The sequence below is a fragment of the Pholcus phalangioides genome, unplaced genomic scaffold (assembly GCF_987345545.1).
Source record: "Pholcus phalangioides strain wild (caught in Gottingen) unplaced genomic scaffold, Ppha-v1.0 ptg000032l_1, whole genome shotgun sequence".
Taxonomy (NCBI): Eukaryota; Metazoa; Arthropoda; class Arachnida; order Araneae; family Pholcidae; genus Pholcus; species Pholcus phalangioides.
In genome coordinates, this window is record NW_028301622.1 from 3,655,658 (window position 1) to 3,683,420 (window position 27,763).

General features: G+C 40.4%; 1 protein-coding gene and 46 non-coding genes across 48 annotated transcripts in view; all 47 read left to right on the forward strand.

Annotated features, from left to right (window-relative positions):
• The window catches only part of LOC149066697 (uncharacterized), a 58,040-nt gene extending 50,243 nt beyond the window's left edge, over positions 1 to 7,797 (forward strand). For both annotated transcript variants that reach the window (XM_089253138.1, XM_089253139.1), the window contains 2 exons: positions 3,362 to 3,438; positions 7,385 to 7,797. In XM_089253138.1, coding sequence (XP_089109264.1) covers positions 3,362 to 3,438; positions 7,385 to 7,652 — 345 coding nt within the window. In that variant the 3' untranslated portion in view covers positions 7,653 to 7,797. The remainder of the gene's footprint in view (positions 1 to 3,361; positions 3,439 to 7,384) is intronic.
• Positions 7,798 to 11,613: 3,816 nt separating this feature from the next.
• On the forward strand, positions 11,614 to 11,686 carry TRNAA-AGC (transfer RNA alanine (anticodon AGC)). Its single transcript has one exon. It is a non-coding gene; the product is annotated as a tRNA-Ala (tRNA).
• Positions 11,687 to 12,139: 453 nt separating this feature from the next.
• Positions 12,140 to 12,212, forward strand: TRNAA-AGC (transfer RNA alanine (anticodon AGC)). Its single transcript has one exon. It is a non-coding gene; the product is annotated as a tRNA-Ala (tRNA).
• Positions 12,213 to 12,402: 190 nt separating this feature from the next.
• TRNAA-AGC (transfer RNA alanine (anticodon AGC)) lies at positions 12,403 to 12,475 on the forward strand. Its single transcript has one exon. It is a non-coding gene; the product is annotated as a tRNA-Ala (tRNA).
• Positions 12,476 to 12,928: 453 nt separating this feature from the next.
• TRNAA-AGC (transfer RNA alanine (anticodon AGC)) lies at positions 12,929 to 13,001 on the forward strand. The gene has a single exon. It is a non-coding gene; the product is annotated as a tRNA-Ala (tRNA).
• Positions 13,002 to 13,191: 190 nt separating this feature from the next.
• TRNAA-AGC (transfer RNA alanine (anticodon AGC)) lies at positions 13,192 to 13,264 on the forward strand. The gene has a single exon. It is a non-coding gene; the product is annotated as a tRNA-Ala (tRNA).
• A 190-nt stretch (positions 13,265 to 13,454) lies between these two features.
• Positions 13,455 to 13,527, forward strand: TRNAA-AGC (transfer RNA alanine (anticodon AGC)). The gene has a single exon. It is a non-coding gene; the product is annotated as a tRNA-Ala (tRNA).
• Positions 13,528 to 13,717: 190 nt separating this feature from the next.
• On the forward strand, positions 13,718 to 13,790 carry TRNAA-AGC (transfer RNA alanine (anticodon AGC)). Its single transcript has one exon. It is a non-coding gene; the product is annotated as a tRNA-Ala (tRNA).
• Positions 13,791 to 14,769: 979 nt separating this feature from the next.
• TRNAA-AGC (transfer RNA alanine (anticodon AGC)) lies at positions 14,770 to 14,842 on the forward strand. The gene has a single exon. It is a non-coding gene; the product is annotated as a tRNA-Ala (tRNA).
• A 453-nt stretch (positions 14,843 to 15,295) lies between these two features.
• On the forward strand, positions 15,296 to 15,368 carry TRNAA-AGC (transfer RNA alanine (anticodon AGC)). Its single transcript has one exon. It is a non-coding gene; the product is annotated as a tRNA-Ala (tRNA).
• A 190-nt stretch (positions 15,369 to 15,558) lies between these two features.
• On the forward strand, positions 15,559 to 15,631 carry TRNAA-AGC (transfer RNA alanine (anticodon AGC)). Its single transcript has one exon. It is a non-coding gene; the product is annotated as a tRNA-Ala (tRNA).
• A 189-nt stretch (positions 15,632 to 15,820) lies between these two features.
• TRNAA-AGC (transfer RNA alanine (anticodon AGC)) lies at positions 15,821 to 15,893 on the forward strand. Its single transcript has one exon. It is a non-coding gene; the product is annotated as a tRNA-Ala (tRNA).
• A 190-nt stretch (positions 15,894 to 16,083) lies between these two features.
• On the forward strand, positions 16,084 to 16,156 carry TRNAA-AGC (transfer RNA alanine (anticodon AGC)). Its single transcript has one exon. It is a non-coding gene; the product is annotated as a tRNA-Ala (tRNA).
• A 190-nt stretch (positions 16,157 to 16,346) lies between these two features.
• Positions 16,347 to 16,419, forward strand: TRNAA-AGC (transfer RNA alanine (anticodon AGC)). Its single transcript has one exon. It is a non-coding gene; the product is annotated as a tRNA-Ala (tRNA).
• A 190-nt stretch (positions 16,420 to 16,609) lies between these two features.
• Positions 16,610 to 16,682, forward strand: TRNAA-AGC (transfer RNA alanine (anticodon AGC)). Its single transcript has one exon. It is a non-coding gene; the product is annotated as a tRNA-Ala (tRNA).
• Positions 16,683 to 17,135: 453 nt separating this feature from the next.
• On the forward strand, positions 17,136 to 17,208 carry TRNAA-AGC (transfer RNA alanine (anticodon AGC)). The gene has a single exon. It is a non-coding gene; the product is annotated as a tRNA-Ala (tRNA).
• A 190-nt stretch (positions 17,209 to 17,398) lies between these two features.
• TRNAA-AGC (transfer RNA alanine (anticodon AGC)) lies at positions 17,399 to 17,471 on the forward strand. The gene has a single exon. It is a non-coding gene; the product is annotated as a tRNA-Ala (tRNA).
• A 453-nt stretch (positions 17,472 to 17,924) lies between these two features.
• Positions 17,925 to 17,997, forward strand: TRNAA-AGC (transfer RNA alanine (anticodon AGC)). The gene has a single exon. It is a non-coding gene; the product is annotated as a tRNA-Ala (tRNA).
• Positions 17,998 to 18,450: 453 nt separating this feature from the next.
• On the forward strand, positions 18,451 to 18,523 carry TRNAA-AGC (transfer RNA alanine (anticodon AGC)). Its single transcript has one exon. It is a non-coding gene; the product is annotated as a tRNA-Ala (tRNA).
• A 452-nt stretch (positions 18,524 to 18,975) lies between these two features.
• TRNAA-AGC (transfer RNA alanine (anticodon AGC)) lies at positions 18,976 to 19,048 on the forward strand. The gene has a single exon. It is a non-coding gene; the product is annotated as a tRNA-Ala (tRNA).
• Positions 19,049 to 19,238: 190 nt separating this feature from the next.
• TRNAA-AGC (transfer RNA alanine (anticodon AGC)) lies at positions 19,239 to 19,311 on the forward strand. Its single transcript has one exon. It is a non-coding gene; the product is annotated as a tRNA-Ala (tRNA).
• Positions 19,312 to 19,500: 189 nt separating this feature from the next.
• On the forward strand, positions 19,501 to 19,573 carry TRNAA-AGC (transfer RNA alanine (anticodon AGC)). Its single transcript has one exon. It is a non-coding gene; the product is annotated as a tRNA-Ala (tRNA).
• A 453-nt stretch (positions 19,574 to 20,026) lies between these two features.
• Positions 20,027 to 20,099, forward strand: TRNAA-AGC (transfer RNA alanine (anticodon AGC)). Its single transcript has one exon. It is a non-coding gene; the product is annotated as a tRNA-Ala (tRNA).
• A 190-nt stretch (positions 20,100 to 20,289) lies between these two features.
• Positions 20,290 to 20,362, forward strand: TRNAA-AGC (transfer RNA alanine (anticodon AGC)). The gene has a single exon. It is a non-coding gene; the product is annotated as a tRNA-Ala (tRNA).
• A 187-nt stretch (positions 20,363 to 20,549) lies between these two features.
• On the forward strand, positions 20,550 to 20,622 carry TRNAA-AGC (transfer RNA alanine (anticodon AGC)). The gene has a single exon. It is a non-coding gene; the product is annotated as a tRNA-Ala (tRNA).
• A 190-nt stretch (positions 20,623 to 20,812) lies between these two features.
• On the forward strand, positions 20,813 to 20,885 carry TRNAA-AGC (transfer RNA alanine (anticodon AGC)). The gene has a single exon. It is a non-coding gene; the product is annotated as a tRNA-Ala (tRNA).
• A 189-nt stretch (positions 20,886 to 21,074) lies between these two features.
• TRNAA-AGC (transfer RNA alanine (anticodon AGC)) lies at positions 21,075 to 21,147 on the forward strand. Its single transcript has one exon. It is a non-coding gene; the product is annotated as a tRNA-Ala (tRNA).
• Positions 21,148 to 21,337: 190 nt separating this feature from the next.
• Positions 21,338 to 21,410, forward strand: TRNAA-AGC (transfer RNA alanine (anticodon AGC)). Its single transcript has one exon. It is a non-coding gene; the product is annotated as a tRNA-Ala (tRNA).
• A 190-nt stretch (positions 21,411 to 21,600) lies between these two features.
• TRNAA-AGC (transfer RNA alanine (anticodon AGC)) lies at positions 21,601 to 21,673 on the forward strand. The gene has a single exon. It is a non-coding gene; the product is annotated as a tRNA-Ala (tRNA).
• Positions 21,674 to 21,862: 189 nt separating this feature from the next.
• On the forward strand, positions 21,863 to 21,935 carry TRNAA-AGC (transfer RNA alanine (anticodon AGC)). Its single transcript has one exon. It is a non-coding gene; the product is annotated as a tRNA-Ala (tRNA).
• Positions 21,936 to 22,125: 190 nt separating this feature from the next.
• Positions 22,126 to 22,198, forward strand: TRNAA-AGC (transfer RNA alanine (anticodon AGC)). The gene has a single exon. It is a non-coding gene; the product is annotated as a tRNA-Ala (tRNA).
• A 190-nt stretch (positions 22,199 to 22,388) lies between these two features.
• TRNAA-AGC (transfer RNA alanine (anticodon AGC)) lies at positions 22,389 to 22,461 on the forward strand. Its single transcript has one exon. It is a non-coding gene; the product is annotated as a tRNA-Ala (tRNA).
• A 190-nt stretch (positions 22,462 to 22,651) lies between these two features.
• Positions 22,652 to 22,724, forward strand: TRNAA-AGC (transfer RNA alanine (anticodon AGC)). The gene has a single exon. It is a non-coding gene; the product is annotated as a tRNA-Ala (tRNA).
• A 190-nt stretch (positions 22,725 to 22,914) lies between these two features.
• On the forward strand, positions 22,915 to 22,987 carry TRNAA-AGC (transfer RNA alanine (anticodon AGC)). Its single transcript has one exon. It is a non-coding gene; the product is annotated as a tRNA-Ala (tRNA).
• A 453-nt stretch (positions 22,988 to 23,440) lies between these two features.
• On the forward strand, positions 23,441 to 23,513 carry TRNAA-AGC (transfer RNA alanine (anticodon AGC)). Its single transcript has one exon. It is a non-coding gene; the product is annotated as a tRNA-Ala (tRNA).
• Positions 23,514 to 23,703: 190 nt separating this feature from the next.
• Positions 23,704 to 23,776, forward strand: TRNAA-AGC (transfer RNA alanine (anticodon AGC)). Its single transcript has one exon. It is a non-coding gene; the product is annotated as a tRNA-Ala (tRNA).
• A 453-nt stretch (positions 23,777 to 24,229) lies between these two features.
• TRNAA-AGC (transfer RNA alanine (anticodon AGC)) lies at positions 24,230 to 24,302 on the forward strand. The gene has a single exon. It is a non-coding gene; the product is annotated as a tRNA-Ala (tRNA).
• A 453-nt stretch (positions 24,303 to 24,755) lies between these two features.
• TRNAA-AGC (transfer RNA alanine (anticodon AGC)) lies at positions 24,756 to 24,828 on the forward strand. Its single transcript has one exon. It is a non-coding gene; the product is annotated as a tRNA-Ala (tRNA).
• A 452-nt stretch (positions 24,829 to 25,280) lies between these two features.
• TRNAA-AGC (transfer RNA alanine (anticodon AGC)) lies at positions 25,281 to 25,353 on the forward strand. Its single transcript has one exon. It is a non-coding gene; the product is annotated as a tRNA-Ala (tRNA).
• Positions 25,354 to 25,543: 190 nt separating this feature from the next.
• TRNAA-AGC (transfer RNA alanine (anticodon AGC)) lies at positions 25,544 to 25,616 on the forward strand. The gene has a single exon. It is a non-coding gene; the product is annotated as a tRNA-Ala (tRNA).
• A 189-nt stretch (positions 25,617 to 25,805) lies between these two features.
• On the forward strand, positions 25,806 to 25,878 carry TRNAA-AGC (transfer RNA alanine (anticodon AGC)). The gene has a single exon. It is a non-coding gene; the product is annotated as a tRNA-Ala (tRNA).
• Positions 25,879 to 26,331: 453 nt separating this feature from the next.
• Positions 26,332 to 26,404, forward strand: TRNAA-AGC (transfer RNA alanine (anticodon AGC)). Its single transcript has one exon. It is a non-coding gene; the product is annotated as a tRNA-Ala (tRNA).
• A 190-nt stretch (positions 26,405 to 26,594) lies between these two features.
• Positions 26,595 to 26,667, forward strand: TRNAA-AGC (transfer RNA alanine (anticodon AGC)). Its single transcript has one exon. It is a non-coding gene; the product is annotated as a tRNA-Ala (tRNA).
• Positions 26,668 to 26,854: 187 nt separating this feature from the next.
• Positions 26,855 to 26,927, forward strand: TRNAA-AGC (transfer RNA alanine (anticodon AGC)). Its single transcript has one exon. It is a non-coding gene; the product is annotated as a tRNA-Ala (tRNA).
• Positions 26,928 to 27,117: 190 nt separating this feature from the next.
• Positions 27,118 to 27,190, forward strand: TRNAA-AGC (transfer RNA alanine (anticodon AGC)). The gene has a single exon. It is a non-coding gene; the product is annotated as a tRNA-Ala (tRNA).
• A 189-nt stretch (positions 27,191 to 27,379) lies between these two features.
• TRNAA-AGC (transfer RNA alanine (anticodon AGC)) lies at positions 27,380 to 27,452 on the forward strand. The gene has a single exon. It is a non-coding gene; the product is annotated as a tRNA-Ala (tRNA).
• Positions 27,453 to 27,642: 190 nt separating this feature from the next.
• Positions 27,643 to 27,715, forward strand: TRNAA-AGC (transfer RNA alanine (anticodon AGC)). The gene has a single exon. It is a non-coding gene; the product is annotated as a tRNA-Ala (tRNA).
• Positions 27,716 to 27,763: the final 48 nt, after the last annotated feature.

Genomic DNA, 27,763 nt, shown 5'->3' on the forward strand with positions numbered 1-27,763 from the left:
ATTATTCAAATAACATTCCGAAATTTTATGGCCTACCTTGTTACACCGGAAGCACCGAAACTGCTTTCTTTTCGTGAACGATTTCTTCTTGGCATGTACCGAAAAAGCACCATCACTTTGACGTTGATTGCTAACACCACGTGCAACGAACTCTTCGGAAATTTTTATCCGTAACGCGTCTGGTTTCGGAAGGTCGTCTCGTGATTCGATTGCACACCGAAAGTTCTCGAAGCTCTCCGGGAGACTATACAACAGCATGATAGTCAGCAAATCGTCGTCGATATGTATATCCAGTTCCTCGAGTCGATCGACAACATCAAAAAAGTTCCGCAGATGGTCTTGAACATCTGATTCTGGTTTCATTTTTAGATGTAGTAACGACTTCAGAAGAGTTGCTTTACGAGCAGGACCTTTCGACTGATAAATGTCCTCGAGCTTCTGCCATATTTCCTTTGCTGTTTCGCATTTCTTTACTTGTTTCAACTCCGACGGCTGAATTGAAAGAATAATGTCCGCTTTCGCCTTATCATCACCATTTTCCCATCTTGAGAGTTCTGTTCCCTCAGTAGGTCGTTCACCCGTGACGTATGTCCATTCGTTATTTTTCACTAGTAAAGCTTTCATCTGTATACGCCATGTTTCGTAATTTCCTTTGCCTAGTGCTTCGATCTTCCCGAATGTAACTGCCGCCATCTCTTTCGTCACCGCGTTGTTTCTTATCTCAAAAACGAATCCTCGCTTTCACCAAGGTCTATGGGTGTGTGCCTGGGCCCATAACCTTTGGACGTAGGTGAAAGAATCCATAGACACACATTATGTATAATATAAACATTTACTACACATAATAAAGTAAAGCGGGATTAACAAAGTTACAAACGTGCGTACGGTACGACGGACAAATAGCAACTGACGAATAGTCCATATTACCGCATGAGGGCGCTGTACTCAATATGGAAATTGCATTCCATAACATCAACAGGCCTTGCGTTTGGTAATGGTGGCCCTGAGTTTGGTTACCAAGTCATCCACTCAGCACCATTATGATGCGAAAGATATGCGTTTCTTCCGTTACTTGCGGCTGTGTTGATGACACAATTTGCAGAATTCAAAGCTAAAAAATGTGTGGGGTAGTTAAAAATTTCATAATAAAACAGTTCCGCCCACTAAATATTAAGAAATAATCTGATTTCATTCATCATTGATTACGGAGATTAAAGCAGATTCATTAACAAAAAATCAAGAAGGTCTTGGAAACTGAGACGTATGGCTATGCGGGAGGGCGCTTCTGATAAAATTCTTTTTAAGGGGGGGGGGGGCGCACACTTCAAAAAGTTTAGGAACCACTGCCATAGACAAAGAGCTGAAACCATGTTCAGTTGTAAGGTATGCATTTTTAATCCCTCACACTCAAAAAACATCAGCTAGAAAACTATACTGTCAAAACTGTTTTAAGTGTTGCAAGGTTTACTATGGTCAAGGCACAACCATTTCTCCTATGTCTTATTAAACGTTGATTCTTTTATCAGTTATGTGTGTTATATCAGTTATCCTGAGTATGCAAAAGAATTCTTTTGTGATGGCGATATTGTGAGAATCAGTATGCCATCTTTTTCCTCCCTCATTTATACAAGTTATTAATTTTTGCTGACCATACTTCATCAAGGAAAATATAGAAAATAAAAATTCTAAATATGGGAAACTGCAGGATATTGTTATTTTTCGGTGTAAATAAATGGATGGGGAAAAAAAAATCTATCGAATGTTGCTAGAAATGGAGTGAAAAAATGAGTCACTGAGTGTGCTAATTACTCAGTGAGTGAGCGAATGAGCTGATGAGCCAGTGAGTGAACCATTGAGTTGGTGAGTTGCTCATTATATCACTCATTCCTTAGGTCACTCACTTGCTCACTCAATTACAGTGTTGCGCACTGTGCCACTTGATCACACTATCAGTAGGTAGGCCACTTACTTGATCTCTAGGTTGCTCATTTACTCTAGGTTTACTCACTCGCTCACTCAATCACCAGGTCACACATTTACTCACTAGGTCAGTAATTTCGTCACTTGCTCATCCATTAGATTACTCAGTCTTCCGCAGAGTCGATCACTATGATACTCACTCACTAGGTCACTTACTCACTAACACTAATCACTAGAGCCCGGAAGTTTAAGCACTAAAAATAGCCAAAATAGGCAGGCAAAACGACACTAAAAATGCCTAAAATACGCACCAAAAAGGCACTTATATTTAATGGTAAAAAGGAAAAGTAACTGAAAGCTACGTTTAGCGGAGATTAAAAGCCTTTGTAACTTCTATGCCTAACACCAATTTTCCTATCTTTCAGGCATTTTTGCCTATTCGTGTCTAAATAGGGTTAGAGGAAAAAAGGATTTCTGTTGAGAATTAATATTGAGGGTCAGATTTTGGAAAGAAGAATTTTTTTGAAGTTCTCAATGCTAAAAATATCTGATCCTACAGAAAATCGCCTCTAAAATACAACAAATAAACAAGAATGATGTTGAAACAGACATTTACAGCAGAAGAATCTCAAAAGAAGCATTTCTACAAAGAACGTTGAAGATAGGCAAAACAAAAGACATTTATGATGTTTTGCCTGAACTTCCGGTCCCTACTAAAGAGTGATTAACTCTTTAACTAACTATTGTATCATTTACCGATTCACTCACTTGGTCATTTCTCTCTCACTTTCTGGCTAACTGACTCGTGCGGAACTGTTGTCTGTGAATTTCTCCAGATGTGAACTGAACTTTGCATTGAATTGTTGGTTGGTCGGTGAATTTTCTTAGCGGAGAATTGATGGTGGGGTGAATTTTCCATAAATCTTTATGAACACCATAGGGTGAGGAGACTTTGAAAAAATGCCACTCTTTTTGGTCTGTTTTATGTATTAATTCTTAAAGAAGAAAAGAAAGCATGCTTTTCTTTTTTTCTTCAAGAGTTTCCATTGTCGTTATAGCGAATGGGTTCTGATTTTAATTCATAAATAACTCGTTATAAGGGAATATTTTTTGTATCTTTAACATCATCTGTTGTATGACAATCACTTGCAAATTATTCGTAATAGTGAGATTCTTGTTACTAGCTGTACTCGTTATAATAACTTTTACTGTATTTGTTGTCATAATTATCGTAATTCAATTTATGAGCAATGAAAATTATCTTTCTCCATGATTTCAGTCAAGATTGCAAATTGAAATTTTTATTTTTTCTTTCAAAATGGTCGGGAGGACTGAAATTATGGAAGTATACAGGAATGTCTCTTCATATCATCATTCTATGATGCTAATACACTGTTTTCATTAGTTATAACTGGACTTATGCTGGCATATTATTTTTCAGGGAACGGATGAAAATAGTCTAGGTGCATCCAATACCAATTCTGGTGCTAAGCAAAAACGCTCTGTCACTTTTCAGAGGTGGGTTTTCTCTTGTATTTTACTGAGAATCGCTTTTGTAACACATCATCAACTGCAACGTTCCCTCTAATTTATTTTTTTAACCTGCACAGAGCAGTTTCCTCTGTGTGTTGCAACACAATTTGTTGATACAAACACTAGTAAATTTCTGGATTTTGCATGCACCGTTTCCATGCACATGGTTGTTCATGCACGCTGCTTAGAGGGAAAATTTATCATCTCGCTCCATCAGAAGTGAACTAAATTGCCCCAGTGCATTTGTACAAATAGGAAAGGCATTTTTGCCCAGAAGATTTTATACCCTGTATATTTTCATGACAGTGGCAATCGTATGAATCTGTGAACTGGGAATCTTTGTGATTGATGGGTAGACACTATCAGTATTGTCACCTCAGCTTCAAGTAGGTAACTTTTTCACTTTTTCTTGTGAATACGTCTGCTGACAATACATTCGCAAGAAGTTGCGAAATTTAATGTTCGTATCTCAGGGAGTATTTGGAATGCATCAATGTTTTTTTATGTCTGCAGGTAGATCTTGTTAAAACAAATCCAACGATATCACTCTGGTTTTAATACCTCTTCCAGTCTGGGCACCAGGCTCACGACCTACTTTCATAATTAAGTTGTTTTACGTTATATTTTGCGAGGTTCGCAATACAAGTACAAGCCAATGATGTTGTCAGATATTTTTGAGACATTGAGTGGTCAGATATTTATGATACCACTCTGGTTTCAATAGTTATTCTAATCTGGGCACGAGGTTCACAATCCACGTTCGTAACAAAACTGTTTTTCACTATATCTCGCGAAGTTTGAATGCAAATGGACGACGATGATATCATGGGATAGATATTTCACTGTCAAACCCGATGATAGCCATAATATTATGTCAGTACCTACGATGTGATTCAAAGCATGAAAACCATATTCATATCAAAATTTCTTGCTGTGTCTATGACTGCCTGCACCAATTTTTTTTATTTTGTTTGATGATAATCCTGTAAGATGAAAAGTAAAAAAGACTGAATACCAAGCAGAGATGAAGCTTCTCTCTTGTAAGATGCTTCGCACACTTTGAAAACTAATGCCATACAAAGTTCCTAGACAGGGCAAAAGTCAGGGAAATGTGCACATATTTGACAAGACAGGGTTTCCAGTGACCTGGAAAGATAGGATAAATTTAAATTACCACTATGCTAAAAAAGTTTCAGCACTTATTTTGTTATGGAAGAATGAGTACAGATAGAACCTGTTTATTTGGTGTTTCCTTCGAAGTAACTAACCCCATGTAATTGTGTATTTTTGCTATTGTTCATACAAAGATGTAAATGTGGATTACATGCCTCCTTTTACCATATCCTCCAGTGCCTTCGTCTCTGCACCTCTTCGGAACCTGTGAATTGTTGCTCCCTGATGTAAATTCTTTATCTGAGGAAATAGTCATATGAGGCAAAATCAGGGAAATAAGCTGATTGTGGAAGTATCGGAATTTGATATTTTGACAGGTTGTCTGACAACAGAGAAACCTGTGAGCTGGTGCATTATCGTCATGTAGCACCCATGACTTGGCCTTCTAAAGAACGGGTCACTTTGTGGTTTTGGGAACAATTGTTTTGCACACATGATACATGCTCAGTTGTCAGTTAAAATGGCAGGGCAACTTTTCCGATTCGGATGGCAACAAGTTCGGATCTCTGCAACAATTTTCCCATTTCATTTTTTCCCATTTCTTTGACAATGTGGATTTGTTCATCTGTTATGGATACTGATGGGCGCCCTGACCTCTCATCAGCCTCCTCCTCGACACTCTGTCAGAAGTAGAAAATTTTTTTGACTTTTGGTTGCGGAAATAATCAAGCAAATTACTAATATTAAATCCATTTAGTTCACAATGTCCCATTAACTCAGTTGTTAAAGCGGCTGTAAGTGTTTCTAAGTTGTTTGCTTAATCAGTTATTCGAAGGAACCAAAATTCATTTGATTCATACAATCATTGGTTTAATGAGGGCACTGTAGAACCCTTTGGGAAAGAGTGCAAACCATCTCAAGATGGTCTCTCTGGGCTGTCATGTCTGCAAATCTGTAGGTTTATGATCTCACGGTGAGAAAGCTGCTGCTGTCAAAAGTTTGGGACCCACTGCCCCTAACTTGAAAATCAGTACAATATTATTAATATATATATATATATATATATATATATATATATATATATATATAAAAGTTACTGCCAAAGCCTGAAGTGCGGCCAATTGGCAAAGTGGCCGGAGATCCCAATCCAATGCTTGATGTGCTTATATAAGACGACTCTGTAGGAGCCAAATCCATTTTTTAATTGCAAGCATGTATATGTATGGTGGCACTGTTGGCAAGAGTACGCAGAAGTTGCCGCTCCAGTATCATAAATCTGCCAACACATAGTTTTTGTGAGCTTGCCTTTTTCTTTACATCTCTTTCACTGTTCGAGAGAGAAGGCTTTCGTTTCTTACAGAGTCAAGATGTTATTTTCTATGTGTCCTTGTATACTCGTTTTTTTATATGTGCAACTTACCGTGTACTTAGTCAAATTAATAAACTTTATATTTATCTGTTCTCTGGAATTTAAATAATTATTGTGGAGTCAAAGTTGAGCTACTGCTTAAGCTTAACTAATTAGCTACTTCAATTTAAGTGTCAGTACACAACTTTCTATGCCAGTGATACCACCATATATGTCTATGTATAGCAGCTGTAGTGGATTAGCTCCTTGTGAGAAGAGAGAAAAAACCATAAAAATAATTATATAAGCGTAGTTTTTCTGCAAAATTTTGGAGAAGGGGAAAAAAAAAGATTTCATCTCATCGTGACTGTGGTTTGATGGATTGTCATAATTAACAAGGACATAATTATCATAAAAAATATGCTAACTTCACAATGGTCCCGAATCATATCTTATGTCATCAGACTTTTGCCGATATATATATGTGACTTTATATATACGGGGTGATTATAAAAAAACTATCCCGACATACGGGCCCCTAACTATCATACCATTCACAGAAACTGAATGAAATTTTTGCATAAGGTATTTTGAGGTATGCGCTCAAGAATGATATGGAAAACAACAGTGTCACTCTAACAGTTACGGTTACAGTGAGAAAATTTCAAAAATATCAAATGGCAACACCAAGTTTTTTGTATTGGAATGCGATCTCCATACTGAAAAACACTAAATAGCGTTGGAATGGCACCTGTAGCACGAAAATCCCCGGAGCTAGGCAAGGAAAAAGTAAAAAAGACTTTACAGTGCACCAGAGCATTAATGTTTGTTTCATTCGTCACACCGTTTCTTCGGCTGAGATCCCAGCCTGATTAGTCCTCCACAAGGTCATGTGGAAAATTTGTGAAACACAATAAAATGCTTTATTTTATGCTGCTTCTCTGTCCTTATTGGTTGTCCTCACTTTTAGCCTATCTACCGCCGGTGAATTTCATGCTACAGTTGCCGTTCGAACGTTATTTAGGGTTTTTCACAATGGAGATCATATTCCAATACAAAAAACTTGGTGTTGCCATTTGATATTTTCGAAATTTTCTCACTGTAACCGTAACTGTTAGAGTGACACTGTTGTTTTCCATATCATTCTTGAGCGCATACATCAGAATACCTTATGCCAAAATTTCATTCAGTTTCTGTGAATGGTATGATAGTTAGGGGCCCATATGTTGGGATAGTTTTTTTATAATCACCCTGTATATTTGTGTTCATATTCTGTAAAAAATTTGGTCGAAATATGAAATAGCACTTGGTTAGAGTGCAATTGTATGCTAATGGCTGCTCATTTAAACATTAGTGTTGCATTTTTCTGCCACATCAAAAAGAATTGATCAGTTTGGCAATAATGTCACATAAATGATCACAAAATCAATTAATTTTATTTCACATTCTATATTTATATCTTTTTTTCAGTAACCGTGGCCTTGATCCTAAGTATTTACAGAAGAACAATAATTTGCTCATTGATGGAAGTGAAGACGTCAGCAGAAAGCAGCATCTTCTTACCAAAAAAATTCTGAAAAAGTCTCCAATTCCAGCATGGACTACAGCTAAAAATAGTGCCTCCAATACTAAATTATCGCGTCCTTCAAAACAGACTGCATCAGCTGCAGAAGCCACTTCTGAACTCCAGAAACGTTCTGACCTCTCATCTAAAAAAATTCCAGTTGCTAAAAAGTAATTCATTTATAGGAGACAAAATTGAGAAGTAATGCCTTTAGTTGTTAAGAATTATGGAAAGAACCAGTGCCATTTCATTTATAAATAAATTCATTTTGCATATTTAAAAGGGAACAAAAATGTAAATAAAATATTTTTTAGTATTTATTTTGTGTGGGTTTTTTTTTTTTTTTTTTGGCAATCACTTGCAGCAAGTGGAAAATAATGCACCTTATGCAACCAACCAATAATCCATGAAATCCAATTTCTATATGCACAAAGATCTAAATTTTGATTCTAAAACAGTGTAACACAGTAATTTGATGGTCTCAGATAAGTCAATAATTTGGGAGTGTACTCATTGAGAAAGACTATCTTTGAGTAAAAGCTGCCATATATCAATAGAAGTTCATTTATTTTTAAATGTTAGTAATTGAAGGTGGCAAAACTGCATTACCAGATATTGAAAGTCAATATTAATGTGTTAAACAGTGAATACTGTCAAAATCATAGTTTTGATTTCTAGATATTGTAATATTCTTCATGGTTTTCCCTGTACAGCATGTGGATGAAGAAATCATTAACAATTCCTATTATCATGATTTTGGCTTAAGTGACGTGAGTATAAGGGTGGGTATCGATGTGTGTAATTATTCCATGCTTGCTTACATTGGGGTCATAGCTCAGATGGTAGAGTGCTCGCTTATCATGCGAGAGGTACAGGGATTGATACCTGGCACCTCTAATTGGAGTAAATGTTTTGCATTCTTTAATTGTCATTGTTAGGTTCAGGGGTGGAAAATCTGCTACAATTTCGACCATATCCCTTTCGTTTGCAACATTCTGCTGCAAAAATGTAGGAATTCTTTAATTTTGTACCATCTTGCGCCAAAAATAAAATTTCCCCTTAAGAAACGAAGTTGCATCACAATAGAAGTTGACTTTTTGATGACGTCATTTTTCTACCCTGCAATTTTATTTCTTGGGGCTGCAAATGGAATTAGCTTCAGGTTCCCCCCAGGATTTTTGGCGCCTAGGCTTCCAACCGTGTATAAAATGGGATCAAACTAAGCGAATTGCTGTTTGTATATAGAACAAAAACCCTTCTATTGCTGCTTCCAGCTATTTTTTTTCCGAAAAAAAAAAGTAGACAGCTTTGATTTATTTTCACAGAAAATTCAGTTGAGTACATCTGTTTTCACTCCCTATTTTTAACTAATTTGTGATTACTCCATGTATTTTACTTTCTAGCATCTTTAACAGATTTTCAGTCTCTTGTTTTGCTTCCAAGTTTTCTATTATTTATTTTCTACTATTCTTTCTCTTGATATGTCATTCACCACCATGTTTAGTGTTCAATGGAAAATGGTTTCCAGCTACGCATTAATTAAAATTACTTTGTCTAGACCAGTGGTTCTCAACCTTTGCAAGCCCGCTGCTCGGTTTCATCCATTTCTATAAGTTGAAAAGCCAGTCAAACACACAAGCAACAGAAAATAAATGAGGAAAAAGGAAACGGCTAATCACTCGCGTCCCGGTAGGAATTATGTCAGAGCCCAACGGTTGAGAAACACTGGTCTAGACCATGGTCGTGGTTGGTGTGAAAGATATTTGATGTAAGATTCCAGCAAAGCTTATTTAAGCAGACAAGGAGAGGTAAAAAATTCACTAAACTTTTCTTCGGGTATGTAGTAGACACTGATAATGAAAATAATACGGTAACAAGCTATTATACCCCACAGCTACAGTGACCATTTTTGTAACATCATTATCATATTCTGCATACTATGGCTAATTGTACTGGGATCTACAGTTTATAGCCGATAGAAAACTTGGAAGTAAAACGAGAGATTGAAAATCTTTTAAAGATGCTGGAAAATAAAATACATGGAGCAATCACAAATGAGTTAAAAATAGGGAGTGAAAACAGATGTACTAGAATTGAATTTTTTGTGAGAATAGAATTTTAATAGAATTCATTCTATTAAATTTCTAATAGTTTAATCATTATTCTATAGTTTTTATTTCTATAATTTGAATCAAAAGTAATTTAAGTCTATAGTTTTTAATCACTATTTTTAAGTTTCTGAGAATTTCTAATAAATATTTTAAGAATGACCCAGGAAAAAAAGCCATTGTTGTAAGCCAAAGTATGTTGAATCAAACTGAGAATGATCAAGAGCAAACTAAAAAAAAAAGAAAACAACTTATTTTAAATATTGTTACGAACTTTAAACGATAGATGGCGCAATTCTTTATCGGAATCTTCTGTTGGCAACGAGAGTTGATGCCGGTTTCAGTTAATCGCAAGGATGTGCGATTGGTGGGGAACTGGCGGAGTGCGTGTAGAGAAAATTCCAGAGAGATCTATCCCCAGACAGTGGCGCCACAAACCTGGCACTAGGAAATTGAAATTTGTGGAATGTTCTTTTTCCTCGAAGTTTCTACCAGGGTTATAAATAGTGTGACGCTCACAAGATGGAGGCTCGAATAGACAGAGACTCGATGAAAAGTCAGTTGCGATTGAACGTTGAGAGAAAGTTGTTAGCTCTTTGATTAGCTTGTAGATACGTGTATAAATTGCTGTTCTGTAAATCTGTGTTTGTCCATCGAACCGCTTCTTGTTCTGCAATCTCGAAGTCTTTAAAATTATCCGGAACAATTTGGTGTCAGGAGTGGGGTAATTCAAGACTTGTATGAAGACGAGAAGAATGGACATGGATGAAGTGCGAGAACAGTTGAACCAACTGATGTCTTTGATAGGCCAGATGAAATCGGGCATCGAAGAAAAGATCCAGGCTTCGAGCGCAGCCGTCAACACGTCCATTGCTGCCGTGAAAGACGACGTCACCAACTCCATTGCCGCTGTCAATCTCTCCATCACGGACGTGAAAGAAGATGTGACGAATTCCATTGCCACGGTCAACGCCTCCATCGCTGACGTAAAAGAGGATGTCACCGCCATCACCAATGTAAAGAACGACATCGCCGCAGTTGAAAGTAGGATGAACGCAGTAGAAGGAGCTGTTACCGCAGTCGACGAAAAGCTCTCAAAAAGAATACTGGAGCTCGAGAAGAAAATCCAGAACCGACAAGCCCTCGACTTAGACGGAAAGTCGTCCTGGTCGATCTTCAGGACGCCGTTCGAGATGATCGCCTCTGCGAACGGATGAGACTGCGTTCTCAAGGCCTTCCACCTAGCCGCCGCTCTTCAAGGGGAAGCCGCCGAGGTTCTACAGACGATCGCCGCTGAAGACCGATCTAGCTATGCAGCCCTGACGAATGCGCTCGAGATGAGGTTCGGCGAAAACTCTCTGAAGGACTTCCACAGGCTGCAACTCAAGACGAAGCAGCAGAAGACCGGGGAAACATTGCAAGAACTGGCAATGGACATCGAGATGCTCTCGCAGTTGGCATACCCGTATTGCCTGCCGGACATCAGGGAGGGGTTGACCCTACAATGTTTCGTCGATGCTGTCAAAGACCCCAACATCCAGCAGGCGCTGCGTTTGGGCGAGTACAAGGACGTGACAATTGCTCTTGTCTATGCCAGGAAGTACGAGGCAGCCTGTCAAGCTTCGAGGAGAGAACGACGAATGGTCCGCGGTGCTGTTGTAGAGGACACTAGCGCGGACATCATCAGAGAGCTGAAAGAACTTCTAAAAAGTGCCAACAACGATCGTAACACCCAGAAATACAAGGCGTTGGAAAGCTGGAGACGCAAAGAAAAAGGTCCCCTGGGGATCGCATGCTCAGTCGCAGCTACCGGGATCAACACCCGGTTCTTCCATTTTGAGTGAACGTTTTCCGTCCATCAATGGCCATTGTTAGTTTTGCTGTTTGAAGATGTTGCAATGCTTCCTTCACTGTTCCTTTGCAATGTGACACAAATAAAAAAATAATAAGCAATACCTAATAACATTTTTACTTACAGACGTGAGTAGATGGGTATCGGTGAGATTTTTCCCATTGCTGCTGTCGTCGGGGGCGTAGCTCAGATGGTAGAGCGCTCGCTTAGCATGCGAGAGGTACCGGGATCGATGCCCGGCGCTTCCAATTTGATCAAACATTTTGCGTTCATCAATTGCCATTCTTATTTTTCTCCTTTAAATGTTGCAGGGCTTCCTTCATGGTTCCTTCGCAATGTGACACAAATAAAAAAATTATAAGCAATACCTAGTAACATTTTTTCTTACAGACATGAGTATAAGTCTATCGGTGAGATTTTTCCATTGCTGCGGTCGTCGGCGGCGTAGCTCAGATGGTAGAGCGCTCGCTTAGCATGCGAGAAGTACCGGGATCAATACCCGGCGCTTCCAATTTGATCAAACATTTTGCGTTCGTCAATTGCCATTCTTATTTTTCTCCTTTAAATGTTGCAGGGCTTCCTTCACGGTTCCTTCGCAATGTGACACAAATAAAAAAATTATAAGCAATACCTAGTAACATTTTTGCTCACAAACGTGAGTATAACGGTATCGGTGAGATTTTTCCATTATTGCTGTCGTCGGGGGCGTAGCTCAGATGGTAGAGCGCTCGCTTAGCATGCGAGAGGTACCGGGATCGATACCCGGCGCTTCCAATTTGATCAAACATTTTGCGTTCATCAATTGTCATTCTTATTTTTCTCTTTTAGATGTTGCAATGCTTCCTTCACTGTTCGTTTGCAATGTGACACAAATAAAAAAATTATAAGCAATACCTAGTAACATTTTTTCTTACAGACGTGAGTATAAGTGTATCGGTGAGATTTTTCCATCGTTGCGGTCGTCGGGGGCGTAGCTCAGATGGTAGAGCGCTCGCTTAGCATGCGAGAGGTACCGGGATCGATACCCGGCGCTTCCAATTTGTTCAAACATTTTGCGTTCATCAATTGTCATTCTTATTTTTCTCTTTTAGATGTTGCAATGCTTCCTTCACTGTTCGTTTGCAATGTGACACAAATAAAAAAATTATAAGCAATAAATAGTAACGTTTTTTCTTACAGACGTGAGTATAACGGTATCGGTGAGATTTTTCCATTGTTGCTGTCGTTGGGGGCGTAGCTCAGATGGTAGAGCGCTCGCTTAGCATGCGAGAGGTACCGGGATCGGTACCCGGCGCTTACAATACGATCCAACATTTTGCGTTCATCAATTGCCATTCTTATTTTTCTCTTTTAGATGTTGCAGCGCTTTCTTCACTGTTCCTTTGCAATCTGACACAAATAAAAAAATTATAAGTAATACCTAGTGACATTTTTGCTCACAAACTTGAGTATAACGGTATCGGTGAAATTTTTCCATTATTGCTGTCGTCGGGGACGTAGCTCAGATGGTAGAGCGCTCGCTTAGCATGCGAGAGGTACCGGGATCGATACCCGGCGCTTCCAATTTGATCAAACATTTTGCGTTCATCAATTGTCATTCTTATTTTTCTCTTTTAGATGTTGCAATGCTTCCTTCACTGTTCGTTTGCAATGTGACACAAATAAAAAAATTATAAGCAATACCTAGTAACATTTTTTCTTACAGACGTGAGTATAAGTGTATCGGTGAGATTTTTCCATCGTTGCGGTCGTCGGGGGCGTAGCTCAGATGGTACAGCGCTCGCTTAGCATGCGAGAGGTACCGGGATCGATACCCGGCGCTTCCAATTTGATCAAACATTTTGCGTTCATCAATTGTCATTCTTATTTTTCTCTTTAAGATGTTGCAATGCTTCCTTCACTGTTCGTTTGCAATGTGACACAAATAAAAAAATTATAAGCAATACCTAGTAACATTTTTTCTTACAGACGTGAGTATAAGTGTATCGGTGAGATTTTTCCAGCGTTGCGGTCGTCGGGGGCGTAGCTCAGATGGTAGAGCGCTCGCTTAGCATGCGAGAGGTACCGGGATCGATACCCGGCGCTTCCAATTTTATCAAACATTTTGCGTTCATCAATTGTCATTCTTATTTTTCTCTTTAAGATGTTGCAATGCTTCCTTCACTGTTCGTTTGCAATGTGACACAAATAAAAAAATTATAAGCAATACCTAGTAACATTTTTTCTTACAGACGTGAGTATAAGTGTATCGGTGAGATTTTTCCATCGTTGCGGTCGTCGGGGGCGTAGCTCAGATGGTAGAGCGCTCGCTTAGCATGCGAGAGGTACCGGGATCGATACCCGGCTCTTCCAATTTGATCAAACATTTTGCGTTCATCAATTGTCATTCTTATTTTTCTCTTTTAGATGTTGCAATGCTTCCTTCACTGTTCGTTTGCAATGTGACACAAATAAAAAAATTATAAGCAATACCTAGTAACATTTTTTCTTACAGACGTGAGTATAAGTGTATCGGTGAGATTTTTACATCGATGCGGTCGTCGGGGGCGTAGCTCAGATAGTAGAGCGCTCGCTTCGCATGCGAGAGGTACCGGGATCGATACCCGGTGCTTCCAATTTGATCAAACATTTTGCGTTCATCAATTGCCATTCTTATTTTTCTCTTTTAGATGTTGCAGCGCTTCCTTCACTGTTCCTTTGCAATGTGACACAAATAAAAAAATTATAAGCAATACCTAGTAACATTTTTACTTACAAACGTGAGTATAACGGTATCGGTGAGATTTTCCCATTATTGCTGTCGTCGGGGGCGTAGCTGAGATGGTAGATCGCTCGCTTAGCATGCGAGAGGTACCGGGATCGATACCCGGCGCTTCCAATTTTATCAAACATTTTGCGTTCATCAATTGTCATTCTTATTTTTCTCTTTTAGATGTTGCAATGCTTCCTTCACTGTTCGTTTGCAATGTGACACAAATAAAAAAATTATAAGCAATACCTAGTAACATTTTTTCTTACAGACGTGAGTATAAGTGTATCGGTGAGATTTTTACATCGATGCGGTCGTCGGGGGCGTAACTCAGATAGTAGAGCGCTCGCTTCGCATGCGAGAGGTACCGGGATCGATACCCGGCGCTTCCAATTTGATCAAACATTTTGCGTTCATCAATTGTCATTCTTATTTTTCTTTTTTAGATGTTGCAATGCTTCCTTCACTGTTCGTTTGCAATGTGACACAAATAAAAAAATTATAAGCAATACCTAGTAACATTTTTTCTTACAGACGGGAGTATAAGTGTATCGGTGAGATTTTTCCGTTGCTGCTGTCGTCGGGGGCGTAGCTCAGATGGTAGAGCGCTCGCTTAGCATGCGAGAGGTACCGGGATCGATACCCGGCGCTTCCAATTTTATCAAACATTTTGCGTTCATCAATTGTCATTCTTATTTTTCTCTTTTAGATGTTGCAATGCTTCCTTCACTGTTCGTTTGCAATGTGACACAAATAAAAAAATTATAAGCAATACCTAGTAACATTTTTTCTTACAGACGTGAGTATAAGTGTATCGGTGAGATTTTTCCATCGTTGCGGTCGTCGGGGGCGTAGCTCAGATGGTAGAGCGCTCGCTTAGCATGCGAGAGGTACCGGCATCGATACCCGGCTCTTCCAATTTGATCAAACATTTTGCGTTCATCAATTGTCATTCTTATTTTTCTCTTTTAGATGTTGCAATGCTTCCTTCACTGTTCGTTTGCAATGTGACACAAATAAAAAAATTAAAAGCAATACCTAGTAACATTTTTTCTTACAGACGTGAGTATAAGTGTATCGGTGAGATTTTTACATCGATGCGGTCGTCGGGGGCGTAGCTCAGATAGTAGAGCGCTCGCTTAGCATGCGAGAGGTACCGGGATCGATACCCGGCGCTTCCAATTTGATCAAACATTTTGCGTTCATCAATTGTCATTCTTATTTTTCTCTTTTAGATGTTGCAATGCTTCCTTCACTGTTCGTTTGCAATGTGACACAAATAAAAAAATTATAAGCAATACCTAGTAACATTTTTTCTTACAGACGTGAGTATAAGTGTATCGGTGAGATTTTTCCATTGCTGCTGTCGTCGGGGGCGTAGCTCAGATGGTAGAGCGCTCGCTTAGCATGCGAGAGGTACCGGGATCGATACCCGGCGCTTCCAATTTGATCAAACATTTTGCGTTCATCAATTGCCATTCTTATTTTTCTCTTTTAGATGTTGCAGGGCTTCCTTCACGGTTCCTTCGCAATGTGACACAAATAAAAAATTATAAGCAAAACCTGGTAAGATTTTTGCCCACAAACGTGAGTATAAGTGTATCGGTGAGATTTTTCCATTGCTGCTGTCGTCGGGGGCGTAGCTCAGATGGTAGAGCGCTCGCTTAGCATGCGAGAGGTACCGGGATCGATACCCGGCGCTTCCAATTCGAACCAACATTTTGCGCTCATCAATTGCCATTCTTATTTTCCTCTTTTAGATGTTGCAGGGCTTCCTTCACGGTTCCTTCGCAATGTGACACAAATAAAAAAATTATAAGCAATAGCTAGTAACATTTTTGCTCACAAACGTGAGTATAGGTGTATCGGTGAGATTTTTCTATTGCTGCTGTCGTCGGGGGCGTAGCTCAGATGGTAGAGCGCTCGCTTAGCATGCGAGAGGTACCGGGATCGATACCCGGCGCTTCCAATTTGATCAAACATTTTGCGTTCATCAATTGCCATTCTTATTTTTCTCTTTTAGATGTTGCAGGGCTTCCTTCACGGTTCCTTCGCAATGTGACACGAATAAAAAAATTATAAGCAATACCTTGTAACATTTTTGCTCACAAACGTGAGTATAAGTGTATCGGTGAGATTTCTCCATTGCAGCTGTCGTCGGGGGCGTAGCTCAGATGGTAGAGCGCTCGCTTAGCATGCGAGAGGTACCGGGATCGATACCCGGCGCTTCCAATTTGATCAAACATTTTGCGTTCATCAATTGTCATTCTTATTTTTCTCTTTTAGATGTTGCAATGCTTCCTTCACTGTTCCTTCGCAATGTGACACAAATAAAAAAATTATAAGCAATACCTAGTAACATTTTTGCTCATAAACTTGAGTATAACGGTATCAGTGAAATTTTTCCATTATTGCTGTCGTCGGGGACGTAGCTCAGATGGTAGAGCGCTCGCTTAGCATGCGAGAGGTACCGGGATCGATACCCGGCGCTTCCAATTTTATCAAACATTTTGCGTTCATCAATTGTCATTCTTATTTTTCTCTTTTAGATGTTGCAATGCTTCCTTCACTGTTCGTTTGCAATGTGACACAAATAAAAAAATTATAAGCAATACCTAGTAACATTTTTTCTTACAGACGTGAGTATAAGTGTATCGGTGAGATTTCTCCATTGCAGCTGTCGTCGGGGGCGTAGCTCAGATGGTAGAGCGCTCGCTTAGCATGCGAGATGTATCGGGATCGATACCCGGCGCTTCCAATTTGATCAAACATTTTGCGTTCATCAATTGTCATTCTTATTTTTCTCTATTAGATGTTGCAATGCTTCCTTCACTGTTCGTTTGCAATGTGACACAAATAAAAAAATTATAAGCAATACCTAGTAACATTTTTTCTTACAGACGTGAGTATAAGTGTATCGGTGAGATTTTTCCATCGTTGCGGTCGTCGGGGGCGTAGCTCAGATGGTACAGCGCTCGCTTAGCATGCGAGAGGTACCGGGATCGATACCCGGCGCTTCCAATTTGATCCAACATTTTGCGTTCATCAATTGCCATTCTTATTTTTCTCTTTTAGTTGTTGCAGCGCTTCCTTCGCTGTTCGTTTGCAATGTGACACAAATAAAAAAATTATAAGCAATACCTAGTAACATTTTTTCTTACAGACGTGAGTATAAGTGTATCGGTGAGATTTTTCCATCGTTGCGGTCGTCGGGGGCGTAGCTCAGATGGTAGAGCGCTCGCTTAGCATGCGAGAGGTACCGGGATCGATACCCGGCGCTTCCAATTTTATCAAACATTTTGCGTTCATCAATTGTCATTCTTATTTTTCTCTTTTAGATGTTGCAATGCTTCCTTCACTGTTCGTTTGCAATGTGACACAAATAAAAAAATTATAAGCAATACCTAGTAACATTTTTTCTTACAGACGTGAGTATAAGTGTATCGGTGAGATTTTTACATCGATGCGGTCGTCGGGGGCGTAGCTCAGATAGTAGAGCGCTCGCTTCGCATGCGAGATGTACCGGGATCGATACCCGGCGCTTCCAATTTGATCAAACATTTTGCGTTCATCAATTGTCATTCTTATTTTTCTCTTTTAGATGTTGCAATGCTTCCTTCACTGTTCGTTTGCAATGTGACACAAATAAAAAAATTATAAGCAATACCTAGTAACATTTTTTCTTACAGACGGGAGTATAAGTGTATCGGTGAGATTTTTCCGTTGCTGCTGTCGTCGGGGGCGTAGCTCAGATGATAGAGCGCTCGCTTAGCATGCGAGAGGTACCGGGATCGATACCCGGCGCTTCCAATTTTATCAAACATTTTGCGTTCATCAATTGTCATTCTTATTTTTCTCTTTTAGATGTTGCAATGCTTCCTTCACTGTTCGTTTGCAATGTGACACAAATAAAAAAATTATAAGCAATACCTAGTAACATTTTTTCTTACAGACGTGAGTATAAGTGTATCGGTGAGATTTTTCCATCGTTGCGGTCGTCGGGGGCGTAGCTCAGATGGTAGAGCGCTCGCTTAGCATGCGAGAGGTACCGGCATCGATACCCGGCTCTTCCAATTTGATCAAACATTTTGCGTTCATCAATTGTCATTCTTATTTTTCTCTTTTAGATGTTGCAATGCTTCCTTCACTGTTCGTTTGCAATGTGACACAAATAAAAAAATTAAAAGCAATACCTAGTAACATTTTTTCTTACAGACGTGAGTATAAGTGTATCGGTGAGATTTTTACATCGGTGCGGTCGTCGGGGGCGTAGCTCAGATAGTAGAGCGCTCGCTTAGCATGCGAGAGGTACCGGGATCGATACCCGGCGCTTCCAATTTGATCAAACATTTTGCGTTCATCAATTGTCATTCTTATTTTTCTCTTTTAGATGTTGCAATGCTTCCTTCACTGTTCGTTAGCAATGTGACACAATTAAAAAAATTATAAGCAATACCTAGTAACATTTTTTCTTACAGACGTGAGTATAAGTGTATCGGTCAGATTTTTCCATTGCTGCTGTCGTCGGGGGCGTAGCTCAGATGGTAGAGCGCTCGCTTAGCATGCGACAGGTACCGGGATCGATACCCGGCGCTTCTAGTTTGATCAAACATTTTGCGTTCATCAATTGCCATTCTTATTTTTCTCTTTTAGATGTTGCAGGGCTTCCTTCACGGTTCCTTCGCAATGTGACACAAATAAAAAATTATAAGCAAAACCTAGTAAGATTTTTGCCCACAAACGTGAGTATAAGTGTATCGGTGAGATTTTTCCATTGCTGCTGTCGTCGGGGGCGTAGCTCAGATGGTAGAGCGCTCGCTTAGCGTGCGAGAGGTACCGGGATCGATACCCGGCGCTTCCAATTCGAACCAACATTATGCGCTCATCAATTGCCATTCTTATTTTTCTCTTTTAGATGTTGCAGGGCTTCCTTCACGGTTCCTTCGCAATGTGACACAAATAAAAAAATTATAAGCAATAGCTAGTAACATTTTTGCTCACAAACGTGAGTATAGGTGTATCGGTGAGATTTTTCTATTGCTGCTGTCGTCGGGGGCGTAGCTCAGATGGTAGAGCGCTCGCTTAGCATGCGAGAGGTACCGGGATCGATACCCGGCGCTTCCAATTTGATCAAACATTTTGCGTACATCAATTGCCATTCTTATTTTTCTCTTTTAGATGTTGCAGGGCTTCCTTCAAGGTTCCTTCGCAATGTGACACAAATAAAAAATTAAAAGCAATACCTAGTAAAATTTTTGCTCACAAACGTGAGTAAAAGTGTATCGGTGAGATTTCTCCATTGCAGCTGTCGTCGGGGGCGTAGCTCAGATGGTGGAGCGCTCGCTTAGCATGCGAGAGGTACCGGGATCGATACCCGGCGCTTCCAATTTGATCAAACATTTTGCGTTCATCAATTGCAATTCTTATTTTTCTCTTTTAGATGTTGCAGCGCTTCCTTCACTGTTCCTTTGCAATGTGACACAAATAAAAAAAATTATAAGCAATAACTAGTAACATTTTTACTTACAAACGTGAGTATAACGATATCGGTGAGATTTTTCCATTATTGCTGTCGTCGGGGGCGTAGCTCAGATGGTAGAGCGCTCCCTTAGCATGCGAGAGGTACCGGGATCGATACCCGGCGCTTCCAATTTGTTCAAACATTTTGCGTTCATCAATTGCCATTCTTATTTTTCTCTTTTAGATGTTGCAGGGCTTCCTTCACGGTTCCTTCGCCATGTGACACAAATAAAAAATTAAAAGCAATACCTAGTAAAATTTTTGCTCACAAACGTGAGTATAAGTGTATCGGTGAGATTTCTCCATTGCAGCTGTCGTCGGGGGCGTAGCTCAGATGGTAGAGCGCTCGCTTAGCATGCGAGAGGTACCGGGATCGATACCCGGCGCTTCCAATTTGATCAAACATTTTGCGTTCATCAATTGCCATTGTTATTTTTCTCTTTTAGATGTTGCAGGGCTTCCTACACGGTTCCTTCGCAATGTGACACAAATAAAAAAATTATAAGCAATACCTAGTAACATTTTTGCTCACAATCGTCAGTATAAGTGTATCGGTGAGATTTTTCCATTGCTGCGGTCGTCGGGGGCGTAGCTCAGATGGTAGAGCGCTCGCTTAGCATGCGAGAGGTACCGGGATCGATACCCGGCGCTTCCAATTTGATCAAACATTTTGCGTTCATCAATTGTCATTCTTATTTTTCTCTTTTAGATGTTGCAATGCTTCCTTCACTGTTCGTTTGCAATGTGACAGAAATAAAAAAATTATAAGCAATACCTAGTAACATTTCTTACAGACGTGAGTATAAGTGTATCGGTGAGATTTTTCCATCGCTGCGTTCGTCGGGGGCGTAGCTCAGATGGTAGAGCGCTCGCTTAGCATGCGAGAGGTACCGGGATCGATACCCGGCGCTTCCAATTCGAACCAACATTTTGCGCTCATCAATTGCCATTCTTATTTTTCTCTTTTAGATGTTGCAGGGCTTCCTTCACGGTTCCTTCGCAATGTGACACAAATAAAAAAATTATAAGCAATACCTAGTAACATTTTTGCCCACAAACGTGATTGTAAGTGTATCGGTGAGATTTCTCCATTGCAGCTGTCGTCGGGAGCGTAGCTCAGATGGTAGAGCGCTTGCTTAGCATGCGAGAGGTACCGGGATCGATACCCGGCGCTTCCAATTTGATCAAACATTTTGCGTTCATCAATTGCCATTCTTATTTTTCTCTTTTAGATGTTGCAGGGCTTTCTACACGGTTTCTTCGCAATGTGACTCAAATAAAAAATTAAAAGCAATACCTAGTAAAATTTTTGCTCACAAACGTTAGTATAAGTGTATCGGTGAGATTTCTCCATTGCAGCTGTCGTCGGGGGCGTAGCTCAGATGGTAGAGCGCTCGCTTAGCATGCGAGAGGTACCGGGATCGATACCCGGCGCTTCCAATTTGATCAAACATTTGGCGTTCATCAATTGTCATTCTTATTGTTCTCTTTTAGATGTTGCAATGCTTCCTTCACTGTTCGTTTGCAATGTGACACAAATAAAAAAATTATAAGCAATACCTAGTAACATTTTTTCTTACAGACGTGAGTATAAGTGTATCGGTGAGATTTTTCCATCGCTGCGGTCGTCGGGGGCGTAGCTCAGATGGTAGAGCGCTCGCTTAGCATGCGAGAGGTACTGGGATCGATACCCGGCGCTTCCAATTTGATCAAACATTTTACGTTCATCAATTGCCATTCTTATTTTTCTCTTTTAGTTGTTGCAGCGCTTCCTTCGCTGTTCCTTTGCAATGTGACACAAATAAAAAAATTATAAGCAATACCTCGTAACATTTTTACTTACAAACGTGAGTATAACGGTATCGGTGAGATTTTTTAATAGCTGTTGTTTTCGGGGGCGTAGCTCAGATGGTAGAGCGCACGCTTAGCATGCGAGAGGTACCGGGATCGATACCCGGCGCTTCCAATTTAATCAAACATTTTGCGTTCATCAATTGCCATTCTTATTTTTCTCATTTAGATGTTGCAGGGCTTCCTTCACGGTTCCTTCGCAATGTGACACAAATAAAAAATTATAAGCAATACCTAGTAACATTTTTGCCCACAAACGTGATTATAAGTGTATCGGTGAGATTTCTCCATTGCAGCTGTCGTCGGGAGCGTAGCTCAGATGGTAGAGCGCTCGCTTAGCATGCGAGAGGTACCGGGATCGATACCCGGCGCTTCCAATTTGATCAAACATATTGCGTTCGTCAATTGCCATTCTTATGTTTCTCTTTTAGTTGTTGCAGCGCTTCCTTCGCTGTTCCTTTGCAATGTGACACAAATAAAAAAATTATAAGCAATACCTAGTAACATTTTTTCTTACAGACCTGAGTATAAGTGTATCGGTGAGATTTTTCCATCGCGGCGGTCGTCGGGGGCGTAGCTCAGATGGTAGAGCGCTCGCTTAGCATGCGAGAGGTACCGGGATCGATACCCGGCGCTTCCAATTCGAACCAACATTTTGCGCTCATCAATTGCCATTCTTATTTTCCTCTTTTAGATGTTGCAGGGCTTCCTTCACGGTTCCTTCGCAATGTGACACAAATAAAAAAATTATAAGCAATAGCTAGTAACATTTTTGCTCACAAACGTGAGTATAGGTGTATCGGTGAGATTTTTCTATTGCTGCTGTCGTCGGGGGCGTAGCTCAGATGGTAGAGCGCTCGCTTAGCATGCGAGAGGTACCGGGATCGATACCCGGCGCTTCCAATTTGATCAAACATTTTGCGTTCATCAATTGCCATTCTTATTTTTCTCTTTTAGATGTTGCATGGCTTCCTTCACGGTTCCTTCGCAATGTGACACGAATAAAAAAATTATAAGCAATACCTTGTAACATTTTTGCTCACAAACGTGAGTATAAGTGTATCGGTGAGATTTCTCCATTGCAGCTGTCGTCGGGGGCGTAGCTCAGATGGTAGAGCGCTCGCTTAGCATGCGAGAGGTACCGGGATCGATACCCGGCGCTTCCAATTTGATCAAACATTTTGCGTTCATCAATTGTCATTCTTATTTTTCTCTTTTAGATGTTGCAATGCTTCCTTCACTGTTCCTTCGCAATGTGACACAAATAAAAAAATTATAAGCAATACCTAGTAACATTTTTGCTCATAAACTTGAGTATAACGGTATCAGTGAAATTTTTCCATTATTGCTGTCGTCGGGGACGTAGCTCAGATGGTAGAGCGCTCGCTTAGCATGCGAGAGGTACCGGGATCGATACCCGGCGCTTCCAATTTTATCAAACATTTTGCGTTCATCAATTGTCATTCTTATTTTTCTCTTTTAGATGTTGCAATGCTTCCTTCACTGTTCGTTTGCAATGTGACACAAATAAAAAAATTATAAGCAATACCTAGTAACATTTTTTCTTACAGACGTGAGTATAAGTGTATCGGTGAGATTTCTCCATTGCAGCTGTCGTCGGGGGCGTAGCTCAGATGGTAGAGCGCTCGCTTAGCATGCGAGATGTATCGGGATCGATACCCGGCGCTTCCAATTTGATCAAACATTTTGCGTTCATCAATTGTCATTCTTATTTTTCTCTATTAGATGTTGCAATGCTTCCTTCACTGTTCGTTTGCAATGTGACACAAATAAAAAAATTATAAGCAATACCTAGTAACATTTTTTCTTACAGACGTGAGTATAAGTGTATCGGTGAGATTTTTCCATCGTTGCGGTCGTCGGGGGCGTAGCTCAGATGGTACAGCGCTCGCTTAGCATGCGAGAGGTACCGGGATCGATACCCGGCGCTTCCAATTTGATCCAACATTTTGCGTTCATCAATTGCCATTCTTATTTTTCTCTTTTAGTTGTTGCAGCGCTTCCTTCGCTGTTCGTTTGCAATGTGACACAAATAAAAAAATTATAAGCAATACCTAGTAAAATTTTTTCTTACAGACGTGAGTATAAGTGTATCGGTGAGATTTTTCCATCGTTGCGGTCGTCGGGGGCGTAGCTCAGATGGTAGAGCGCTCGCTTAGCATGCGAGAGGTACCGGGATCGATACCCGGCGCTTCCAATTTTATCAAACATTTTGCGTTCATCAATTGTCATTCTTATTTTTCTCTTTTAGATGTTGCAATGCTTCCTTCACTGTTCGTTTGCAATGTGACACAAATAAAAAAATTATAAGCAATACCTAGTAACATTTTTTCTTACAGACGTGAGTATAAGTGTATCGGTGAGATTTTTACATCGATGCGGTCGTCGGGGGCGTAGCTCAGATAGTAGAGCGCTCGCTTCGCATGCGAGATGTACCGGGATCGATACCCGGCGCTTCCAATTTGATCAAACATTTTGCGTTCATCAATTGTCATTCTTATTTTTCTCTTTTAGATGTTGCAATGCTTCCTTCACTGTTCGTTTGCAATGTGACACAAATAAAAAAATTATAAGCAATACCTAGTAACATTTTTTCTTACAGACGGGAGTATAAGTGTATCGGTGAGATTTTTCCGTTGCTGCTGTCGTCGGGGGCGTAGCTCAGATGGTAGAGCGCTCGCTTAGCATGCGAGAGGTACCGGGATCGATACCCGGCGCTTCCAATTTTATCAAACATTTTGCGTTCATCAATTGTCATTCTTATTTTTCTCTTTTAGATGTTGCAATGCTTCCTTCACTGTTCGTTTGCAATGTGACACAAATAAAAAAATTATAAGCAATACCTAGTAACATTTTTTCTTACAGACGTGAGTATAAGTGTATCGGTGAGATTTTTCCATCGTTGCGGTCGTCGGGGGCGTAGCTCAGATGGTAGAGCGCTCGCTTAGCATGCGAGAGGTACCGGCATCGATACCCGGCTCTTCCAATTTGATCAAACATTTTGCGTTCATCAATTGTCATTCTTATTTTTCTCTTTTAGATGTTGCAATGCTTCCTTCACTGTTCGTTTGCAATGTGACACAAATAAAAAAATTAAAAGCAATACCTAGTAACATTTTTTCTTACAGACGTGAGTATAAGTGTATCGGTGAGATTTTTACATCGGTGCGGTCGTCGGGGGCGTAGCTCAGATAGTAGAGCGCTCGCTTAGCATGCGAGAGGTACCGGGATCGATACCCGGCGCTTCCAATTTGATCAAACATTTTGCGTTCATCAATTGTCATTCTTATTTTTCTCTTTTAGATGTTGCAATGCTTCCTTCACTGTTCGTTAGCAATGTGACACAATTAAAAAAATTATAAGCAATACCTAGTAACATTTTTTCTTACAGACGTGAGTATAAGTGTATCGGTCAGATTTTTCCATTGCTGCTGTCGTCGGGGGCGTAGCTCAGATGGTAGAGCGCTCGCTTAGCATGCGACAGGTACCGGGATCGATACCCGGCGCTTCTAGTTTGATCAAACATTTTGCGTTCATCAATTGCCATTCTTATTTTTCTCTTTTAGATGTTGCAGGGCTTCCTTCACGGTTCCTTCGCAATGTGACACAAATAAAAAATTATAAGCAAAACCTAGTAAGATTTTTGCCCACAAACGTGAGTATAAGTGTATCGGTGAGATTTTTCCATTGCTGCTGTCGTCGGGGGCGTAGCTCAGATGGTAGAGCGCTCGCTTAGCGTGCGAGAGGTACCGGGATCGATACCCGGCGCTTCCAATTCGAACCAACATTATGCGCTCATCAATTGCCATTCTTATTTTTCTCTTTTAGATGTTGCAGGGCTTCCTTCACGGTTCCTTCGCAATGTGACACAAATAAAAAAATTATAAGCAATAGCTAGTAACATTTTTGCTCACAAACGTGAGTATAGGTGTATCGGTGAGATTTTTCTATTGCTGCTGTCGTCGGGGGCGTAGCTCAGATGGTAGAGCGCTCGCTTAGCATGCGAGAGGTACCGGGATCGATACCCGGCGCTTCCAATTTGATCAAACATTTTGCGTACATCAATTGCCATTCTTATTTTTCTCTTTTAGATGTTGCAGGGCTTCCTTCAAGGTTCCTTCGCAATGTGACACAAATAAAAAATTAAAAGCAATACCTAGTAAAATTTTTGCTCACAAACGTGAGTAAAAGTGTATCGGTGAGATTTCTCCATTGCAGCTGTCGTCGGGGGCGTAGCTCAGATGGTGGAGCGCTCGCTTAGCATGCGAGAGGTACCGGGATCGATACCCGGCGCTTCCAATTTGATCAAACATTTTGCGTTCATCAATTGCAATTCTTATTTTTCTCTTTTAGATGTTGCAGCGCTTCCTTCACTGTTCCTTTGCAATGTGACACAAATAAAAAAAATTATAAGCAATAACTAGTAACATTTTTACTTACAAACGTGAGTATAACGATATCGGTGAGATTTTTCCATTATTGCTGTCGTCGGGGGCGTAGCTCAGATGGTAGAGCGCTCCCTTAGCATGCGAGAGGTACCGGGATCGATACCCGGCGCTTCCAATTTGTTCAAACATTTTGCGTTCATCAATTGCCATTCTTATTTTTCTCTTTTAGATGTTGCAGGGCTTCCTTCACGGTTCCTTCGCAATGTGACACAAATAAAAAATTAAAAGCAATACCTAGTAAAATTTTTGCTCACAAACGTGAGTATAAGTGTATCGGTGAGATTTCTCCATTGCAGCTGTCGTCGGGGGCGTAGCTCAGATGGTAGAGCGCTCGCTTAGCATGCGAGAGGTACCGGGATCGATACCCGGCGCTTCCAATTTGATCAAACATTTTGCGTTCATCAATTGCCATTGTTATTTTTCTCTTTTAGATGTTGCAGGGCTTCCTACACGGTTCCTTCGCAATGTGACACAAATAAAAAAATTATAAGCAATACCTAGTAACATTTTTGCTCACAATCGTCAGTATAAGTGTATCGGTGAGATTTTTCCATTGCTGCGGTCGTCGGGGGCGTAGCTCAGATGGTAGAGCGCTCGCTTAGCATGCGAGAGGTACCGGGATCGATACCCGGCGCTTCCAATTTGATCAAACATTTTGCGTTCATCAATTGTCATTCTTATTTTTCTCTTTTAGATGTTGCAATGCTTCCTTCACTGTTCGTTTGCAATGTGACAGAAATAAAAAAATTATAAGCAATACCTAGTAACATTTCTTACAGACGTGAGTATAAGTGTATCGGTGAGATTTTTCCATCGCTGCGTTCGTCGGGGGCGTAGCTCAGATGGTAGAGCGCTCGCTTAGCATGCGAGAGGTACCGGGATCGATACCCGGCGCTTCCAATTCGAACCAACATTTTGCGCTCATCAATTGCCATTCTTATTTTTCTCTTTTAGATGTTGCAGGGCTTCCTTCACGGTTCCTTCGCAATGTGACACAAATAAAAAAATTATAAGCAATACCTAGTAACATTTTTGCCCACAAACGTGATTGTAAGTGTATCGGTGAGATTTCTCCATTGCAGCTGTCGTCGGGAGCGTAGCTCAGATGGTAGAGCGCTTGCTTAGCATGCGAGAGGTACCGGGATCGATACCCGGCGCTTCCAATTTGATCAAACATTTTGCGTTCATCAATTGCCATTCTTATTTTTCTCTTTTAGATGTTGCAGGGCTTTCTACACGGTTTCTTCGCAATGTGACTCAAATAAAAAATTAAAAGCAATACCTAGTAAAATTTTTGCTCACAAACGTTAGTATAAGTGTATCGGTGAGATTTCTCCATTGCAGCTGTCGTCGGGGGCGTAGCTCAGATGGTAGAGCGCTCGCTTAGCATGCGAGAGGTACCGGGATCGATACCCGGCGCTTCCAATTTGATCAAACATTTGGCGTTCATCAATTGTCATTCTTATTGTTCTCTTTTAGATGTTGCAATGCTTCCTTCACTGTTCGTTTGCAATGTGACACAAATAAAAAAATTATAAGCAATACCTAGTAACATTTTTTCTTACAGACGTGAGTATAAGTGTATCGGTGAGATTTTTCCATCGCTGCGGTCGTCGGGGGCGTAGCTCAGATGGTAGAGCGCTCGCTTAGCATGCGAGAGGTACTGGGATCGATACCCGGCGCTTCCAATTTGATCAAACATTTTACGTTCATCAATTGCCATTCTTATTTTTCTC